This window comes from Micromys minutus (genome assembly GCF_963924665.1).
Source record: "Micromys minutus genome assembly, chromosome: 17".
Classification (NCBI taxonomy): domain Eukaryota; kingdom Metazoa; phylum Chordata; class Mammalia; order Rodentia; family Muridae; genus Micromys; species Micromys minutus.
This window is the reverse complement of record NC_137952.1, coordinates 28,526,585-28,548,061: the sequence shown is the minus strand read 5'-3', so window position 1 is coordinate 28,548,061 and position 21,477 is coordinate 28,526,585. Positions and strand designations below refer to the sequence as shown.

The following is a 21,477-nucleotide window of genomic DNA, read 5'->3' as shown; positions in this document are numbered from 1 at the left end:
CTGTTGAGGACAGGAAACTAAGCCTGGCATGTTAGAGATGCCAGGGCCTAGTTTCTGGCCTTACCCACTCTGGTAACTGTATGGGGAGGGACGGAGGCAGGGGTTCATTGTGCTCAGCCACCACAAGTCTCAAGACTGGCTCATCTTCCTGCCTCTGCCCGTTCTTATCTCTGCACGTGGCAGTGGGTTCAGACATTAACCCTTTGTCCATGCCTGGGTCATCTTTGAGCTTATCCACTTCAACAGGCATTTAATATGAACCGGACAACTGGCTATATTTTAGATACAAAATTAACCAGTTAAAAAGCTCTGGAGTTCGGTGGCATCCAAAAGCCAGCCTAGTAGCTCTTTGTGAGGGGTTTTGGGAAAGCAAATGTCTTTAAGCCTAGATTTCCTCATCTGTTATAGGAGCCCAACAAAAACTCCTAACTCACAGGGAACTGAGAAATGGCTCTGCAGTTAAGAGCGCTTGCTGCTACGGCAGAGAACCCAGGTTCAGTTCTCAGCACCCACGCAGTGGTTCATAGCCAGCTATAACTCCAAATCCAGGATATTCGAAACTTTTAGTCTGCATAGATACTTCATATATGTGGTACACAGACACACATGCAGACAAAACAGTTGTGCACATAAAAATAGACAAATCTTTGGGTTGGATGTAGCGGCACATACATACCTTTAATTCCAGCTTGGGAGACAGAGGCAGGAGGATCACTGTGAGTTTGAGGTCAACCTGGTCTACAAAGCAAGGGGTCAGCAAGGGATGCATAATGGGAAATAGTCTCAAGAACCCCTTCTAATTCATAAAGATGTTGTAAGACTAGAAGGGCTAATTCATTCAAGAATTTAAAATAATTTCTAACACCAAAAACCCAAGTGCTGAGTATATTAGTGGCAACAATACTATTATCTGCTGCCATAATTAATCACCAGCAATAGTGTTAATAATCATGGTACAGAGAGATGTTTTGACTAATAGATCTGCTGACTCCAGTTTGGTAGAGAATGTTTGGAAGGCTTTCTAGGATGATGCTCTAGTCTGGAGGATAAAGTAGGCAAGACAGGACATTTGAGAGAGAGACAGGCACAGACAGACAGACGGACTGACTCACTGACTGTTTGACTGACTGACTAAGAGGGGGTAGCCTACCTGGGATCCAGGAGGGGAGAGAAAGATGATCCTCAAAGGTTTTTAGGGTGATGCTGAGAAGCTTAGACCTCATTCATGGATGGATCTTGAGCAGTGGATTATTTGTTTGAATTGGCCCTTCAGAAAAACCAGTGGTGGGCTGGAGAGCTGGCTCAGCGGTTAAGAGGTCTTGCAGAGGTCCTGAGTTCAAATCCCAGCAACTACATGGTGGCTCACAACCATCTGTAATGAAATCTGATGCTCTCTTCTGGTGTGTCTCAGGACAGCTATACAGTGTACTTATATATAATAAATTGATAAATAAATCTTTAGAAAGAAAGAAAGAAAAAAAGAAAGAAAGAAAGAAAGAAAGAAAAGCCAATGGTAAGAAATGAAGGCCATAATTTGAGGTGAGCAAGCTGGGACAGAGAAGTGTGTGTGTGGAGGGTTGGAAGGAGGAAATAATATAATTTCAAAACATATTGAAAACTCAGTAGTAATGAATCTGGAGAAAGGAGGGTGGGAAGTCAGCTAGGTGTTGTTATTTAGGCAAGCTGGTGTCTCAGTGAGGTAGAGCTGAGGGAGGTGCTAATCAAGGGTTGAACTGGACCAAGGGAGGTAAGAAGAGGAGAAATGGTCCTGATGGCCTGCAAGTAGCATCCTAACCACCAAGACCAGAAAAGGCAGGTGTGCTGAAAGAGGGGAAGGAATCACTTGGGCACAAGTCAAGGTCAAGTGCCATAAGTTGGCAAAGAAGAGGAAACTGTAGACCTCAGTTCTGGGGATCACCTAAGTCATGGCGGGGGTGAATGAAGGGAGAACAAGAGAGTTCCTGCTACATCCCTGGGGAGCACCAATGTGGGCATGAGAAGAAAATGACAGGTGAGGTGATGTCAGGGAAAGAGAGAGAGAGAGAGAGAGAGAGAGAGAGAGAGAGAGAGAGAGAGAGAGAGAGAAGAGAGAAGAGAGAAGAGAGAAGAGAAAAGTGGGGGGAGAGGATGGGGGAGAGAGGAGGGATGGGAGAGAGAGGAGGGAAGAAAGAGGGATGGGAGGGAATGAACGAGAGAAGGGTCTACATGCTCAGAGTTGTAGAAGGTTCCTCAAGAACAGGAAAGGGTTCCTGACCTTCTGAAGGAGTAGATGAGACCTGTCTGGAGCCTGAGGACAGAAAGAAGATGGGATGGAGGTGAAGGGGGATGGGAAACAAAGCAGTACGCACAAGTACTGAGTGCTCAGAATTCGGAGGAAAAGTGGGAGTTACAGGGGCCAGTGGGCTGAGGGAAGTTTGGTATTGAAGGTGCGTGCAAATGTATTAGAAAGTAAGTTGGGGTCACAGGTGTGCCTTCCTGGTAGGTTGTCCACTCAGTGTGCTCGTGGCCCTGGGTTCAATCCCCAGCACAACAGCAAACCAATGAGCTCGGAGAACTGTATCTGTGTGTCTGCACATTATAAAAGCTGATTAGTCACAGAGAATTGAAAGCACAAGAAAGAAAATGACCCTTATGGGTACGTTCCCCAGAGGACTTAGAAATCAGGAGACACAGGAAGAAGTAAGTCACAGCAGGAAAGGCAGAGTGGGTGGGTATCCTGCCCACTCCTCACACAGGATCCTGCTTTATCTTCTCCCTATCTGACTTGCTTCTTAATACACAAGAACTTCTCTCTCTCTCTGAGTGCTTTGGGTATTGATGGACACTTACTTTACCAGGAAGCTACATTCTTGTCTTGTCTGTTTCATTCATCTAAAAACTGTTTTTAATTTTACATGTGTATATGTCTGTGTGCCACGTGCATGCCTGGTGCGTGCACATGTAAGAGGTGAGGGGGTGCATCAGATAACCTGGAACTGGCATTTAAGACAGTGTGAGCCTCCCCCGCTACCATGTAGTTGCTGGGACTCACGCTCAGCTCCTCAGGAAGACTAGCCTCTGGACCATCTCTCCAGCCCCACCTCTGCTAATTTTATTCAAGATCCGCTGTGGCCCTGGAAGGTCTCACTTGAAATAGTGCCATTGCCTGAAAAAAAAAGAAAAGGTTATCAAGATGGTTGAGAGTGGATTTTGTTAGTGCTTAAACTCAAGTACAAGGGCTGCCCAAGGCTCTCTTTGTTGTGAGTAGTAGTCTCACGAGTACAACCCCAGCGCTCTTTCCTGCAGAAGCACAGTTCCCTCCATTCCTGTGGAGGCCCCAATCCACTCACCAGTTTCTCCTGGCTCCCTTACCATACATAGCATCGCTGCCCGAGAGCTATTGAAAGCCCAATAGCACAAAGGCCCTGATAGACCCACAGCCTCCACACCTCCTCTCAGCTGTGCAACACTGCCAAGAAAAACCAGAGGGCGAGTGAGAAAACCAGTTGTGCTCTGCCCTGTCAGAGGTGGCGGTGCAGCAGCTGGCCCCACCTCCAGTGTCTCTCGGAACCTTGGCATGGAAGGGGAAGCAGCTACTCCAGGATCAGTTTCCTGAAGCCCCAATCCATTCAGCTGTCTGTGGGGGAGCAGTCCAGGAGCCAGAAGCAGCCACTATGGCCCAAGGTAGGGAAGCACCATGGGGTGGGTAGAAAATGGGGACAGTGGAAATCCAGAGACATCAAGGGCAGGAGGGTGGATAAACAGTAAGAATGGAGCTGATCTAGGAAGGAAGCCAAGAGCCCTCGGGATTCATTGATCCCCTGAGAACCAGGAGGCAGGGTGAAGGCAAACACAGCTGAGTGTTACCATGCCTCCTCCACAATAGGGTGGGATGAGCAAGGAAAGGGATTAGGGCATTAGGATTCCTGTCCCGTGACACCAGCTAACTTCTTCACACTGGCTAAGTCACTTCTCTGGTTCCTGCCTCCCATGTCAGGGTTTGGACCACATTAAAGTTCTCTGAATCTTTGTGTCTTCTCTTTTCCCATCATCCTCATCTGCTTACATCATCCTCCCTTGTCTAGATAAAGAACACTCTGAAGATAAAATGATTACACGAAGATATCTATAAGGGATGTAGTTTTAACTTACTCTACAAATGTGACATGGTCACCTTTATTTACTGTAAGCAATATAATAAATATTTTACTATTTCCTTAATTTTATGTAAAATGTAACATTTTAATTACAAAAGAAATATATGAGGGCCGGATTGAAGTAAAATAAAGTAATAATTGCAGCTAAAGTTCGAAGCACCTCTAAGTACCTCAACCTCATCTCTAGTCTTAGGTAGAGACATCAGCATGCATATAAGTGCTGAATGTAGTCAACTGGATCAACATGTATTGTTATAAATGCAGATATTATCACACTATAAATGTAAACAATATTTTTTTTACTAAAAGTATGTCTTGTAACATTGGACCTACCTCCCAGTATTTCCCACTTTGTATGGTATTCCATAGTGAATGATTTATTCATCTTGTCTTTTTTTAATGGATGCTTAGATCATCCCCCCTTTTTGTTATAGATAGACAAGCAGTCTTACAGTCAGCATCCTTGCGCATGCTTCTAGGTACCCATGAAGAAATGTCTCTCTAGACAGAAACTATGATCACCCATTTTGTAAGTTCTCCCTACCATCCTGTTACTTCCTTGTCATTTTCCTCAGTCTCTCAAGAAGAAATACTCTAATCAAAAGTGAACATTCCATTTGAACATAAACAAAACGTGGTATTTCAAAATAATGGAGTATTGTTTGGTCATGAAAATGAAAGCTTTGCACAATGTTTGGGTGCAGAGCATCCGTGTGTCATAGTTGGAGGTTGACTTGCCCTGTAGTGTCTCTGGAGAATACGATGTTTGGAGTGCTTCCTGTTAGGCAGGTGTCGCCCCACCTGTTGGGTAGCCTTGGTCATGCACAGACCTGAGCCAGTTAGTGTTCTTTGCCCAGTCAACTGGTCTCATGAAGAAAGGATGAGCTCCTCTTCCTCCTCCTTCTCCTCTTCATTATCAGGAAAAGACAAATTCTTTCCCAAGTGGCAGACAGGGTTATAATGTTCTTACTGAATGTAGGTAGAAGCCAGCAATGGACAGCAGCTGATGGACAATGAAAGGGATCCCGCCTTGAGACGCAAATCTGGGTTTAACATGAGACAAAACCCTCCATCTTTCAGAAACCCCGTTTGTCAGCACCCCCTCCCCCAAGTGTATTGGTATTTTATCTGTACAAGGTGTGGTAAAGGTTAAATAGTAGCAGGACCCAGATAAATTGCTGAGAGAATCTAAAACTTAAAATAAATGCAACTGGTTTTTTACATAAGATAGAGGATTCTTCAACTAGCAAACATGTCCATGAACCTATATGTGCATGTGTCAATTGCTATTCTTACGGTTCTTTAATGATGGTGATGATGATGATGATGATGATACAACTAGCTAATGAAAAAAGATGTGTGTTAACAGTAAATGAAATAACCTAGATATGTTTAGAAGATAAGGATTAGGCTGGATGTGGTAGCATACTCTTGTATCCTAGCAACTTGGGAAGTGGAGACAGGATGGTGCTTGTGAGTTCCAGGATAGCCTGGTGGGTTTCAGGTGAGTGATTGTGATCCTGTGTGACCATGGTCTTGACTCTTTAAAACAAAAGATAAAGACTAATATTTGTTGTGATACTTTTATACAGTTGATTGTGTCACATTTGTTTCTAACAGCTTTATTGAAACATAGTGAAGTTCATCTCTACACGGTTAAGTGTATTCGTGCAGTTCTGAATGTGTCATTACTATCTAGTCTCAAAACATTCTTATCATCTCAGAAAGAATCAGTCCGGAGCCAGGTGTGGTGGCACACACCTTTAATCCCAGCACTGGGGAGGCAGAGACAGAAGGAAATCCGAGAGTTTGAAGCCAGCCTGGTCTACAGAGTGAGTTCCAAGACAGCCGAGGCTGTGTAGCTCTATAGAGAGGGCCTGTTTGTTTTAGAAGGAGGAGGAGAAAAAAGGAGGAGAAGGAAGAGGAAGAGGTGGCATTAGGTCCTTAATCTACTTGCAATCTCCATAGACTTGCTTACTGCAGACATTTCACAGAATTGTCACCATACAAACTGTTCCCTCTTAGGTCTGATTCCTTTCATCACCACAATATTTTTAAGGTCTATTCATGTTGCTCAGCTTACACAAGTTCATATTCTCTATTCGTCAGCTAGAAGATATTTGTGCTGTTTGAACTTTTCAGGTACTCCTGTATAATGTTGCTATCAGCATCTGCATGTGGGCTTGGTGTGAGTGAGTGTGTTCACTGTATGTTGGTGTACTATAAGGAGTTAGATCACATGGTAACTGTGATCATTCAACATTCTGAAGAGCTGATAGTGACCTCCAAAGTGCTGCATCATTTTATAAAACCACCAGTAAAATATGAGTGTCCCCAAGCACTGCCCACTGCCAACACCTGCTAGTGTCTGTTTTCTTGTCATAGCATCTTCATGGGTGTGAAGTAGTAATTCATGTGTATTTACCTAACAAGTGATTATTGACTTTTCCTATCTTGTTTACAGAAAGATCTGTTCAGATCAGTTGCCCATATTGAGTGGAGAGGCATGCCATGATGAGCTTGTAGCAGTCATGGACAATCTTCTGGAGTTGGTTCTTGCCTTTTATCACATGGGTCTTAGGGATTAAATTAGGTTCTGAGGCTTATGCAATAAGTGCTTCATCTACTGAGCCATCTCACTGGATCCAAGTATCCAGTTTTCCATTTGGACTCCTTGTTTTGTTTTGTAGGCTCCATCCATCCATCCATCCATCCATCCATGCATCCATCCATCCATCATCCATCCATCCATCCATCCATCTGGTTACAAATCCCTTATTAGCTATATGATTTACAAATACATTCTCACATTCTGTGGATTATATTTTCACATATCACGGAAGCAGAAATGTTACTGATTTCTATGAAGTCAAATTTACCCAAGTTTCCCCACTGATTCTGCTTCTCCTGACATGACTCAGAGACCATTGCCTAGTTCAAGATGAGGAGGATGTGCCTGTTTTCCTCTATAGCTCTCACATTCAGATCTTTGATCCACTGAGTTAATTTTTGTATACCATATGAAGTAGGCAACAAACTTTATTCTTTTTTATTAACTTTTTAGTATTTATTTCTTTACTTTATATGTACTAGTGTTTCCCTGGATACTTGTATATGCACCATGTGCATGCTTTGTGCCCACAGAAGTCAGAAGAAGGCACTAGATCCCCTGGACCTGGAGTTACAGGCAGTTATGGGCTGCCATGTGGATGCTGAGAACTAAATCTGGGTCCTCTGCAAGAGCAGCCTGTGATCTTACCTACTGAGCCCTTGCTCCAGCCATGACAGTTCATTTTATAATGAATGGATATTCATTTATCTCAGCACCTTTTTAAAAAGAGATTTTTTTTTCTACATTTAAGGGTGTTGGACTACGCCAATTAATCTGGTTCATTTCTTCTTTTAATCAAAGCCAGGACAGGGCAGGTAGGTCTCTGTTCCTCACTTCCATCGAGTGTTGTTACATCACTCTCACATTCATAGCCTCTTCTTATGCTATTACTGTTTAGCACATGCATATAAAACCACCTGACTGAATTTGGTGTTGTTCCATATACACTGATCTGTGTCTGTGCTAATGCTGCCCCCAGATTCCTTGATTACTAACTTTATAGTAAAACTTAAAGTATAGATGTGCAAGCCGCTTGCTTTAAGATTGCCTTAATGCTGGACATAGTGAATGACTGAAATCCCATCACACTAGAGACTGAGGCTGGAGGACTGCCATGAGTTCCAGGCTACAAAGCAAGATACTGTGTTTGCCTTGCCCTCACAAAGGAAATAAAAAGGCTGTGTTGACTATTATGGACCATTTATTCTTCTCAAATGGCAGTTAAGCTTAAAGTTTTTAATTAACCACTTTTGAGAATTTTACCCCCTGCAGCTCCTCCCATGCCCCCCCAGCCCTCTGAAACTCACAATCTCTTCTTCTTTGGTTGTCATTGTCTCAAAACACACACACACACACACACACACAAACATATGTATAAAACCTCTGAATTCATTTAGTGTTGCTTGTATATACATGTGTTTAGGGTTGAAAACTTGGATAAGCAATTGTTGAGTTAATCCCTGAAGAAAAGTAATATTTTCTCCTCCCCCCCCCGTCTCTCTCTCTCTCTCTCTCTCTCTCTCTCTCTCTCTCTCTCTCTCTCTCACACACACACACACACACTCTCTCTCTCTCTCTCTCTCTCTCTCTCTCTCTCACACACACACACACACTCTTGCTCTCTCTTTCTCTCTCTCTCCCACTGATTGTTTGAAGTGCACAGAGCATCCACACTGTCATGGCAACTGCTCTTCATTATGTAGGTCTAGGCAACTGAACCATGTTGAGATTCCATGGGTGCAGCTTCTCTGTCATGTCTCCAAGGCACCATTTAGCTGCAGACATCCTGGTTCTCTGGCTCTTGTAATCTCTCCTCCCTTTTATGATTCTCTCTGAGACTTAGGTATAGGGTTGCGTTATAGATGTTATCAGTGGGGGTGGGCAGTTGGGTTTTTGAGGTTTTGATAGGTATTGTGTTGACTCCAGAGTCAACGATCAGTAGAATAATACTGTTATTTCAATGATACCATCTTCTAACCCATGAACATGGAATATTTTTCTATTATTTAGATGAATCCCTTTAAGTAATATTTTGTGGTAAAAGTTTTGCACTCTGTTGTGAACTTGTTACTACTTTGCTACTATAAATTACTTTTACATTTTTTTCTCAGATTATTCATTGTAAGTGTATAAAAGGCAGTTGGACTTACATATTGTTATTGCATACATCCTGAAGTCTTTTGTCATTGTGAATTCTAATTTTGGCCTATTATTATTCTTACATCATGTGTGAATGGAGATGACTTTATTTATTTCTAATCTAAATGTCTTTGATCTCTTTTCCTTGCCTAATGACCCTGGCTAAGAGCTCCAGCACACTTTGTCTTTAACAAGACAAGAGCAGGCAAGAACACACACATCCTTAATTTTTTTTAATCTTAACTGGAAAGTATTTAGTGTTTCACTATTAAATATGACTAACTGTGGCTTTTTATAGACACCATTTATCATAATAAGGGACTCCCTCCCTCCTTAGTTTGCTGAATATTTTTTTTAACATGAAAGGATGTTAGACTTTGCCAAGTGATTTAGTTCATTAGTTTTTTTTTTTTTTTTTTTTTTTTAGTCAATGCACAGCCAAGAGAAAGCAGGTACAGTTCTGTCCTCAGCTTACATTTAGTGTTGGAAAGCAGACGAAAAGTAGATAAGAGCTGGGCGTGGTGGCACATGCCTGCCATCCCAGAACTCCCAGGCTTGAGCAAAGAGGATCAAGAGTCTGCAGCCGGCCTTGGCTGCAGAAGGAAACCCAAGGAGAAATTACAAAGAAGAGGCTGAAGAGATAGTTTGGCAATTGAGAGCACTGGCTTCTCTTCTAGAGGACCTGGGTTCAATTCCCAGCACTCACGTGGCAGCTCACGACTGTCTGTAACCCTAGTTCTAGAGGACCTGGTGCCCTCACATAGACATACTTAAAGGCAAGATACCAATGCACATAGATGACAAATAAATTAATCTTAACCAAAAGGAAGAACAAAGAATATCCGAGTTCCTCATGTGGAGGCTGAGAAGAACAGGCCCCCGGGATAAGGTGGTGATGTCCAAAGCATGTGAGTGCAACACAGGCATTAACTTGTCAGCGTAAGCAGTTAAGACAGAGAGTAGTTCAGTTCAGTGCTGTAGAGCATACAAAACGGGAAGAAGGGAAGATGGAGTGGGACAGGTTTCATGAGGGCGGGAGGTCTTGTGGGACAGGTAGGATATGGCGAAGTTGTGGAGGGATGTTCTCGCTTGCTTTCTGTTGCTGAGATAAAACACTGACCAAAAGCAACTTAACGGAGGAAACAGTTTATTTGACTTAACAGATTATACTCCATCACTGAGAAATGCCAAGGCAGGAACCTGGAGGCTGGAACTGAAGCTGGAGCCATGCAGGAGTCTGTTTACTGTCTTGTTTCCCCTGGTTTGCTCAGCTGCCTGTCTTATACCAACCTAGGACCGTCTGCCCAGAAATGGTACCAGCCCTGATGGACTGGGCCCTTCCATCTCAATCAGCAATCAAGAAAATGCCCCCACAGACATGTCTACAGGCCAATCTAATGGAGGCAATTCCTCCATCAGTTGAGATTCCCTTTTCCCAGATGTGTCAAGTTGACATATTAACTATGACAGAGGATGTTCTGAAATGAGGCTGTAGCAGGAACAGAATAGGCAGACAGGCTGCCTGGAAAAAAAATGACCGATTCTGGGGTGGTGAGAATTGAGAGTAAAATCAGAAGTTAAAGCTGGAAACAGAGGGCCACGTGTCAGGTGGATGCATGTTCTCGGTACAACAAGCTGAAGAGAGCCTTTGAACTTTTAAAGCAAATGATATGATGTGATCAGACTGAGGGAAGGTGATGTGTTCAGGGAGGGGGTGGGGAGAGATGCTTGAGGCAGGAAAATTCTCAGAGCTTATTCAAGTCCCTAAGGGTGAGAGGGAAGATGGGCACTTGGAAAGGGACAAGTGACCTAGGCAAACCAAGAGATGGCAGGAAGCACTTGGCCACATAGGAACTGAAAGGCTGAAGAGATGGATGAGCCTGGTGGAACTTAGCTGTTGTAAACTATCCTCAGCTGACTGGGGACTGTGGCAAGACCACAGTCAAACAAGAAGCCTTCAGATTCAGCCCTCTGGGAGAGGCACACATGAGAACAATGTGTTTACTCAGTTTTGGCAAAAGATCTCAAAGGCTTTCTGATTTTTGAGTATGCAGACATTCAGGACACTGGACACATGGCCTTGGTGGTGGTAGATAACCAGCAAGTTGCTAAAAGTGGGGCAGCTGTTCTAGGGGCCCCAGAAGCCTGCTCCCAGGTTTGGAGACAAGGACAAGTGAGACGGGTCACTTGAATCCCAGGAAGTAGGGATCAGGCTGTATCTGAAGGCATACTGGGCTGAAGAGAGCATCAAACCTGGGCAGATCTACAAAATAAGTTAGTTAGAAACCATATGTGCCTGCAAGTGTGTTCTGGGGAGGAGTTGATAGAGGGTAAAGGAAGTAAAGGAAGAAGAAAGAAAGGAAGAGGGGAGAAAGGGATGTGTGTGCATGGCATCTCATACAATCCTCAAACTGGCCCTACTAAGGTAGTGTTATAGACTCTCTTCTACCAAGATAGAAACTCAAGTGTAATTGCCAAATTACTTCCTGGAGTTTGCATAACTGATAAGTGTGAACAAAACTGGGCTAGTCTTTACAACCTTGGTTTTGTTTGTCCCATATTGCCCCATCACAGGGATAGAGGTGGCCCTCACAGACCTTCAGAGCTCCCGGAACAATGTTCGGCACCACACGGAAGAGATCAGTGCTGACCGTCTTGTTGTCCGCCGGGGCCAGGCCTTCTCCATCACCCTGTACTTTAAGAATCGGGGTTTCCAGCCGGGCATGGACAGTATCATGTTTGTGGCCGAGACTGGTGAGGAGCTAGCTGGTCCACAGGATATGTGTGCACATGTAGTATGTGTGTGCTGTTTGTGTGTGTGTGTGCGTGTGTGATGTATGTGTAGTATGTATATGTGTGTTTGGGGTGTATGTGTATGGTGTCTATGTGAATATTTATGTGGTGTGTGTGTGTACAGTGTGGCATATGTATGTGTGTGTATGTGAAATGAACCATGTGGTGTGTGTATGTGTGTGTGTGTATGTGTTGTATGTATGTATGTATGAATGAATATAGTGGAGCAGAATGCATGTTCATTAAGTAGAATCTTAGAGGAATAAAAGATCACCATAAAGAGTCTTAGTTATTCTTCCCTCCTAGGACCCTTGCCAGACCTGGCCAAAGGGACTCGGGCAGTGTTTAGCCTCACAGGCAGTGGTGGCCCAAGCCCCTGGATTGCTTCCCTTGAAGCCAACAGGCCCAACTCCCTGGAAGTGAGTCTCTGCGCCCCTCCCATGGCAGCTGTGGGTAGATACCTCCTGAAAATCCGGATCGACTCCTACCAGGGTTCTGTCACTGCCTATCAGCTGGCAGAATTCATCCTGCTCTTCAATCCCTGGTGCCCAGGTAAGGTAGGGACCCACCTGGGCTCCTTCACTTCTGTCTCTCTGTCATCGCCACCAGGTTTTTAGCCCTTTTTCCTTTGCTACCATAAGCTTCTTAATCTCTTGGATTCAGTACACGACCTTCAACAACCAAGCTGGGGAGATCTTGATGTTTATTTACTTATTTAGAATTTTAAAATTAGGTTTGGACTAAATAGAAAACTACTATTAGGGGGGCTGGACAGATGGCTCAGTCATTAAGAGCACTGTCTGCTCTTCCAGAGGTCCTGAGTTCAATTTCCAGCAACCACACGGTGGCTCACAGCCATCTGTAATGAGATCTGATGCTCTTTTCTGGCATGTAGGCACACATGCAGATAAAACACTAAGACACAAAATAAATAAAATCTTTAAGAAATCCTATTTTTAAGTTTAACTACCATTAACATCTACCTTCATTATCTACTTTTACGTTACTTTGGGCTTTTTCATTTTAGAGGTAATAAATGCACACTGTTTTGAATATTTGAGAAAGAAGCAAAAATGATAAAAGTGAGAGGAAGTGAGAAAAAGAAAAGAGAAAAAAGAAAAAAAAGGAAGGGGAGGGGGAAGAAATAAAGATAGAATGGTTATGAGAGAGAGGAGAAAGGGGTGGAGGGGGAGGAAGAAAATGTTACATGATCTAAGACCCTCCAGTCTTCTAGCTCCAGTTTCCCCGTGGAAGCCTTGTTTCTGTTCTCTGTGTAGACTTTTAGAACTGTCTTATGCTTAAATATGGGCGTGTTCATACACATTGGTATGTTGTTGATTCTATAACATATATATTATATATTAATTACATATTGATATTATTACGCATATATTAATATAACAAGTATAATTACACATATTAGTCTCCAATTTGTGTTTCTCTTTGAAGCATTCACTTGTGCTAGTAGTTGGGAGGCTGGAGCAAGAGGATCACTGTGAGCTTGAGGCCAGGACCACATAGTCTGTTTCATGCCAGACTCGGCTACAGAATGAGAGCCTGTCAAACAATAACAGCAATAAAACCACACACACACAGGCATGTGCACACACCCCTCCAAAACTGGGCTTCAGACTTGAACATGGGAACATAGGGTCTGTCTGAGTGGTGGGAGGACTTCATGCATGGCTTCTCTCCTGAGCTTGTAACCATGTCTTAGAGAGAACAAACACTGGAACAGAGGCAGGGAGTAGTAGGTCCAATCTTGGTCAGCAGCTGCCACAACACTGGGCCAGGGCCGTTTGGCTGAGAAGATCCACCCTACCATTCAGGAATGCTTCTGAATTCAATCATGAACCTACAACTGTTCACCACACTGGTCCAAATCTTGGATAGAACCCACCTCAGCACGGGATCCTTCCTGTACCAGCTCCTCTCAGAACAGCCCCAGGCGCCCTCTCCTCTCACAGAGAGCAGAGTCTATGGGACTGTTTGAATAGGAAGGCACAAGGTGGCTTCTGCTGTGTCTTCTCCTCACTTTGATTCCCAGCAGATGCAGTGTACATGGAGAGTGAGCCCCAGAGGCAGGAGTATGTTGTGAACGATTATGGCTTCATCTACCAAGGGAGCAAGAGTTGGATCCGCCCATGCCCCTGGAACTATGGGCAGGTGAGTCCCAGACCACATAAGCCCCAAACTCACAGGGAAAGGGATCCAGAACAAGACAAACTGCTTATGCTAACGAAAGGGCATGTGTTAGAAACACCTCGGGTTGCTAGTGAAGCAGCCATAGGAAGGAGGAGGGAGGGTTCTTTGCTGGCTCCATCTACACACTGACTAGGATTTAAGGGAGGGGCAGCTACAGGGCAGCATAGGGTAGTGGGGCACAATCATAATGGAAATGATCACACCTGACATTTGTACTTTACACTGAGTTCGTTGTCACATACACTTTCTCCTGACAACACTGCTGCTGAACCTGGTATTAAACCTGTCACACTTACACATACACAGTATGTGTGTGCCCTGGACATCTGTACCAGAAACAGAGCTTGGGAACAATCATCTGTGACCCCATGCCAGTGCCTGTTTTTGTTTGTTTGTTTGCTCATGTTTGTTTTGACAATAGGTTTTTTTTTCATTATAAGGAACACATAATTGTTAGAGAGAGAGAGAGAGAGAGAGAGAGAGAGAGAGAGAGAGAGAGAGAAGGAAAGGAAGGAAGGAAGGAAGAAAGAAAGAAAGGAAAGAGAGAGAGAAAAGAGAGAGGAAGAAAGGAAGGAGGGAAGGAGGAAGAGAGAGAGGAGAGAGAGGAAAGAGACAGAGACACAGAGAGACATAAAGACAGAGAGCAAACTTTGCAAACCTGGGTATGATGGTGAATGCCCGTAATATCAATGACTGAGAAGCTGAGGCAAGAGAATTTCTAGTTCGAGGACAGCCTGTGATACATAGAAAAGTTCTTTCTGAAAAGCAGAGGGCTGAGGATGTGTCTCGGTTGGTAGAGGACTTACTTGACATGCACAATGCCCTGGGTTTGATCCCCAGCACCACATAAACAGGGTGTGGTGGTGTACCCCTATAATCCTAGAGCTCAGGATGTAGAGGCCTGGGGATCTTAAGTTCAAGGTCATCCTTGGGTACATTGCTTAGGCCACAGGAGTTCCTGTGTGGGAAACAAAACCAAACAAACGAAAAACAAAACCTTTGCAAAGAAACATTATAAAATGAACACCTAGAAAATGAAGGTCATCGTAAGCATCATCATAAGCGTTGCTACCAGCTTCATTGCTTCATTTTGTTTTCTACACATAGTCTCATGACCTTGTATGCAAAATAGCTAAACTCATCACAATGCTTGACAACTCTTTTCTGTCTAAACACCTACCTCCTGTTTGAAGTTTGGCCCCAGTAGGTGCTCCGGGAAGACCAAGGTCAGGGAGGGAAGAAGCTGCTCTACACTGAGCTGAGCCCCAGTTCTGAGAGTATTGAGGGAGCAGAGGGAGCCTTTGACCACTCATTAGAGGTGACGACTGGGACAATATGGGGGTCTTCATGGAGCCCTGGATCACTTGGATAAAGGCTCCTCACCAGGTCTTGTCCAAAATAGAACTCTCAATATATAACTGTCAGGTTCATGGCCAAGGTAGCTGCAGCCCAGGGAAGATGTAGCCGTCTCAACTGGTCCCAAATCCTCACTAGGTGTGGGCATTTAAGCAGAAGTGAGGAGTTGCAGGTTTTGAAGTTCTGGGTCACTCCCTTTCTCTTTTTCTTCTTCAGCAAGCAAATGCTGACTAAGCAGTTCAGTGGACCGTGGGTGTTAGAGAGTGGAAACAGAGGCAGCATGGTCCTGGAGGGACTTGTAAACAGTTACTTATCACACAGTGGGGCAGAGTGTTCTGGGGACCAGGAAGGAGGCTCTTGGTTTGGCAAGAGTTTCCAAGAGAGCTTATTGGGAGAGAAGATGCTGTGCCTGAGCTCAGTCAAGGAGGGACCGACCAGAAGGGTTTCGTCTTGGCAAAGATCACAAGGAATTTGGTAGAGCCTTGTACACGGCACAAGGGGAAGAGGTAAAAATACTTTCCAATAAGGCAAATTCATTGGGGGAAAAAAACCTCAGTAGTAACAGTTACTTCAAATGAGCAAAAAACGGCAGGGGTGGGGGCTGTCGAGGTCAGAGGCTGGAGAAGTAAAAAGGAGTCTGTTGTACAATAGGACTGCTGGGGAGATAGGAGCAAAGGTCTACTCACTTCAGATAGAGAACCCATGACAGACCAAAGTATAGATACCACCAAAGTCTCACTTAGTAAACCAAACAGTTTTAGAGGGGTCATTTATGAGTGATGAGTTACTTGTAGGAGAAGAAATGACTCAAGTACAGTTGTATTACCAAAATCCCACCCCAGCGTGGGCGGAAGCTCACCAGAGCTGGGAACCTGGAGCACACTGCATGGTCTGCAGGCATCTGGACAGGTTGGAGGGTGTCTTTCCAGGTAGCTTCGTTGGTTTGAGCCTCTTCTAGGCAATTTGGCAGAAACGATTGGTCTCCTTCTAAGCAACTCAGCTGGTCTGAGCGTGTGTATTGGTAGTCCTTATGGTTTCTACAGGCATGAGGAGGGAGGGACCTAGTGAATCTCTTCAGTTTCAGGGACTTCCTGAAGCCTTTGAGTTATTGGCTTCCTGGGCTTCTCTGCAGGGTGGAAAGTCTCACCCCTTTAATAGTCTGTGTCACAACAGGCTTTGCTCCGCAGTGGAAGGTTTAATGCTTTGATCTCAGAGGAAGCTGCTTCACAACAGAGCCAGATCTAAGGGACTTGAAGGACACCTTAAGGGGACTTTGACCACCATTCTTTACATTATAGGGCAGTTTAAACATTGTAAACTAGAGAAGTGGTTTCCCTAAAGAAGGTGGGCAATAGAAGCCTATTTCTACTTACTGACCATGGTTCCGTGAGAGAAAGTGCATTTGTTGATAGTCATTTGACAAAGATATGTGGAGTACTATGTACCAAGCTCACATCAGGTCTGGAACTGAGTATTGTAAAGAGATCTTGGACTGACAGAGCACTCAGGCAGGAAAGATAGGCCTCAACTACATTGTATAACTGAGTTTGACAACCAAAAGGGACATGCTCTGGGGTAGGTGGGGGACAGTGTCCCAGAACTCACCTGTGATTGATCAGTCCAGAGTTGTGAGAGCCAAGGTAGCTTTGTTCTCTCCCTTCAATAGGCTGCCAATGACAAACTGGGCTGTTATGTATGTATAGAAAAAAAGCGAGCATGGCTTTAGGAAGGGTCTCAGAAGTATGAAAATGGAGGGGGAAGAGGCAGATCTAGACTTTCCAATGAGGCAAATTCATTGGGTGAAATAAACCTAGGTAGCAACAGTGACTTCAAACGAGTCATGAGACATCTGGCTTGCAGGACATATATATATACCAAGTGGGTTGTGCTGCCATAGCTTTGAAACCAGGTACCTTCCTGGGAGGCTGTTCAGGGCCATTTTGTTTGACAACTACCTTGCAATTGGGTTTTATTCTCTGCTGCCCTGGGCTCTAAATGTTATAGATGTCTTTTTTTTTTTTTAATTTGTCCGCACACAGCAATCATGTGATGCCTCCCTTTCTTCTCATCCCCTGCAGTTTGAAGAGAATATCATAGATATCTGCTTGGAGCTGCTAGAGAAGAGCCTAAACTTCCAGGTTGACCCATCCACAGATTGTGCCCTGCGGGGAAGCCCTGTCTACATCAGCAGAGTTGTGTGTGCCATGGTAAGGCTCCTGGTATGTCCTGCCCAGGGGGGAAGGGAGCTGTATAAAGGAACCTTTGCCTTCTCACGGCTGTTACCTGCAATAGGAGAATGAGGAGCCAAAAGACAGGGTCCCTCTGAGAATGAGACCGGCAGCTGACTGTGGGAAATGAGTTAGCGCAACTAAACCCTGAAATAACCCTAGAATTATCTAGAAAGCTTCTAGATCTCCTTGGTTCAAATGTGTTTTTAGACTGCTCGAAGCCAACACCCTGCTTTATAGGAAATTGAAACAGAATAATGAATTAATACACGTTTAAGTCAGAATAGCTTACCTCCCACCTTCAAGTCTCCCCAGCAGGACTGGAAAGTTCCAGGTAAAGTGCAGCCAAAGGTTTCTTCTGTGTCTCAGGCTGGGGGTCCTTCCCATCAGCAGCCCCCCTCGCATCACATCCTGTGGTGGGAATAGGTGTTTCTAATACTTCTCTGCATGACTTCTCTTTAGATAAACAGCAACGATGACAACGGAGTGCTCAATGGCAACTGGAGTGAGAATTATGTGGACGGTGTCAACCCTGCAGAATGGACTGGCAGTGTAGCCATCCTAAAGCAGTGGCATGCCACAGGCTGCCAACCCGTGCGCTATGGGCAGTGCTGGGTCTTTGCTGCTATCATGTGCACAGGTAGGAGGTGAGATGGGCCCCAGGGGAAGCTAGAGCCCTCGGAACCATTTTGTCTTGGTCTCATGTTTCCCACCAGGAGACATTTGTAAGGTAGCTGTTTTCTGCAAAAAAATTTATCTCACCACTGGGCTCATCAGTTTGGATTTATTTTAGACAGTGGTTCTGATGTAGAAATCACACACATGGAGACTTATCAGCCTGCCCTCTGAGCTCATTCCACCCAACAAACTGTTCCCATAAGAATGGGAATGGCCCAGGTCCAAGAGAGACTTGAGATGAAATGCTAAGTAATTCCATAGACCAAAGGCCAAATTATGCTGTTTCTGCCTTAATGAAGACATGGACACAGAAGGGAGACCTGTAGGGCTGTAAGGAGGCCGCCCGTGTAGAATAACCATGACTTTGGAGTTGCCACAGCCTCAGAGGGAAGGAATTAGGAGTCTGACTCAGGAGAGGGAGTTAGAGGATGGGGGAAAATGGAAGATCGATTTTTAGATAGGAACTAGAGATCACATTGGCAGAAGAGAAGCTAAAACGACAAATGTGCAGAAGGAAGATAGAAAGGCATTGGTTCGTATGTGGCAAAGTAGAAATAGATGGGGAGGGAATTTTAAAAGAAGTGACATCTGGAAATGAGTCCCATGCTGGAACTCCCGCCTTACATGGGCCACTTTCCTGCTTGTGGCCCTCACCCTCACTCCGCCTGCTCTCATCCTCTTGTTATGCATGCCCATGTCCCTGAGTTGGTCTGCTAGTCAGCATTCTTGCTAGCTAGGGAGAGGGACCGAGTCAGGCTTTCACTCACAAGACATCATAGGACACAGGGAGGCAGAGCTGCAGTAACTTGGTGTTTATAGAAGGTTTATGCCTTTTACATAGAAATTGCCTGTGACAGCCATTTATAGTAGACCAGACTCTAGATAGAATGTGAAGGCCAGAGATGCTGCTGCGTATGCAGGATCAGGCCTCGGTCCAAGGGCATGAGGAGATCTCTGTGGGCACTGACAGAGTGTGACAGCCTCTTTAGAGTAGCCACTCCTGCAGCTCTTAGCTAGTGCCTTGCCTGTTCTGCCACTGCAGATCCTGATCTTGAGCTGGATTCTTGGATGGTCCAGGGATAAGATAAAAGCAATTCAACAGCTTTGATGCCAAAAGATGAGGAGTTTAGGGTGATGTGGGGGATCTGAATCATCCAGAAGGCAGATGCAAGACTGCCTGGGCAGAACACTGGGCAGGGTGACACAAACCTTCAGTCCCAGAACTCAGGTTGATGCAGGAGGATCACTGCACATTCAAGTTCAGCCTGGGCTATATGAGGAGTTCTAGGCCAGCCTGGGCTACAGATAAAGTGAGACAGACAGACACACATGTGCGTGCTCGTAGGCACATGCATGCGTGCTCTCATACACACACACAAAAGGCAGAATGGATCTTGAATAAGATAAAGGGGGGGGGGGGGAAATTCCAGTGTGGAAACACTGAGTCTGTGTGCAGAGGAGAGAGCTGGGTTTGGGAGTGGCTGTCTGGAATAGGTGATGAAAGAGATGGAGACAGTGGATGGAAGTTACACAATGACAGCAGCGCAATTAAAGTGTCTATGGGGATCATGGCCTTCCAGTGACCTTGCAAACAAAGAGTTGGGCAATGACCAAATGTGCCCACTCTAGCAATAGCCCAGTCAAGCTTTCCCACTAAGGGCCACCATGTCATATGTCAGCAAACATGTTAGTCCAAAAAGCTTATCTAGTCACCAACAGCACACAGTGGAGTCCTTCTGTGTGAGATGTTCCAGCTGTTCTTGAGTACAAAGATCTAGACACTTCGGTTCTTTACCAAAGTGAAAGATAAGGGTTTAGCCAAAGTCATTAGGCCAATACCGCTGCCAACTCGTGTCTTAGGTGATTATTATTGTTCCATAGCTGCTATAGGGATAATGAGCATTTTAACAGAGTGCCAAGCATTGTGTTCAAACCTTAGCAAAGAAGAGTAATAGTAAATTATGTGTATTCCAGAAGCAGTCTCCTTGGGGCTTCTGCAGTCCCTTTATCCATAGAAAGCACATTCCAAGACACCCCCCCCAAGAAGCCTATAACCCTGCTAGTACCAAAGCCTATTAATATATCTTCTGTGTTTTCTAATACATATACACCTAGGATAAAGTTTAGTTTATTAATTAGGTACAGCAAGAAGTTGGTAACAGTAACTAAAATAACTGAGGATCACTATGACATTACCCTATAATCAAAATGCCAGCATTATTGCTCTTGAACTTTTGGCAATTATTAAATAAATCGAGGGCTAGTTGAACCTGGAACTGCACTGACACAGCAGTGACAGGTGACAGGGTGACCCAGACGGTGACCAAAAGGCAGGTGGTGTATATAACATGGGCTCTCTGGACACAGAGGGGATTCATGTTGTTGGTAGGACAGCTGAGAGTTTATCATGCTGCTCAAAACAGTGCAGGGTTTAAAAGCCAAGAAATGTTTATTTCTGCAATTTCCATTTAATACTATCGTTCTGTGACTGACTGGGAGGTTGTACCTGAAACCACAGAAATTGATAGATATGAACCATGAGTATAAATATTGCTACCTAAGTAACTTTAGGTAAGTCACTTGTGTCCCGGCCTCCTGAGATATTTGGAGAGGAAATGAATGGTACCTGAGGCCTTAGGCTTAGTCTCCATAGAAGGTGTTTTATGCCATTTTAGAAATTAGTTTAAAAATGTTCTTTAAGAAATGATGCAATTCATCCTGTGAGAGGCCCAGAATTTTTATTTGTACATATTTGATGCACAATATATGGCATGTACTTAACCATATTCGCTCTCCTCACCTCTCCTGGCTTTCCTGCCATCCCTTCCTCTTCCCCAATGGTCACACTTCTGTTTTCCTGTTGTGTGCTTGTGTGTGTGTGTGTGTGTGTGTGTGTGTGTGTGTGTATGCATGTAGGCATCTGTGTTAAGATCCATGTGTAAGAGAAAGCTAAGAGAAACCATACAACATTTGTTTTCTGGGGCTACTTTATTTCCAACTCTTGTCTATTTGCCCAAAAGTGACAATTTCTCTATCTGCCAAGAGGAAGGACTGTGTGAGCTCACACACTGACTTTACCTTGCTAGAGTGAGTGTTTGGAATTAGCTAAGGGTGTCTTGGTCCATCCACCAAATGACGTTATGGTTCTTTCATCTTCTCCATCTATCCGATCAAAGGGAGTGGAAAAGCTAGTCTCCCCTTCCAGTCTGCTTCCACTGTAGGCCATGGTGTAACTCATAGGATGTACTGTCCAGCAGCTGCCATTTGCCTAGTGCCTGCTTTGCTTCCCACTCACGCTGGACCCTTCCATTGTTTCCGAGCCTCTCCACCA

At 44.5% G+C, this 21,477-nt stretch overlaps 1 protein-coding gene across 1 annotated transcript in view; it reads left to right on the top strand.

Moving 5' to 3' along the window:
• Window positions 1-1,938: 1,938 nt before the first annotated feature.
• Window positions 1,939-21,477, top strand: part of TGM5 (transglutaminase 5) — a gene marked incomplete at both ends in the record, with an annotated part of 34,282 nt that continues 14,743 nt past the window's right edge. Inside the window, 7 exons of the mRNA XM_080930936.1 lie at window positions 1,939-2,011; window positions 3,505-3,663; window positions 11,416-11,640; window positions 11,986-12,231; window positions 13,727-13,845; window positions 17,319-17,447; window positions 17,931-18,108. Of these exons, the coding sequence (XP_080787062.1) occupies window positions 1,939-2,011; window positions 3,505-3,663; window positions 11,416-11,640; window positions 11,986-12,231; window positions 13,727-13,845; window positions 17,319-17,447; window positions 17,931-18,108 (1,129 nt within the window). The remainder of the gene's footprint in view (window positions 2,012-3,504; window positions 3,664-11,415; window positions 11,641-11,985; window positions 12,232-13,726; window positions 13,846-17,318; window positions 17,448-17,930; window positions 18,109-21,477) is intronic.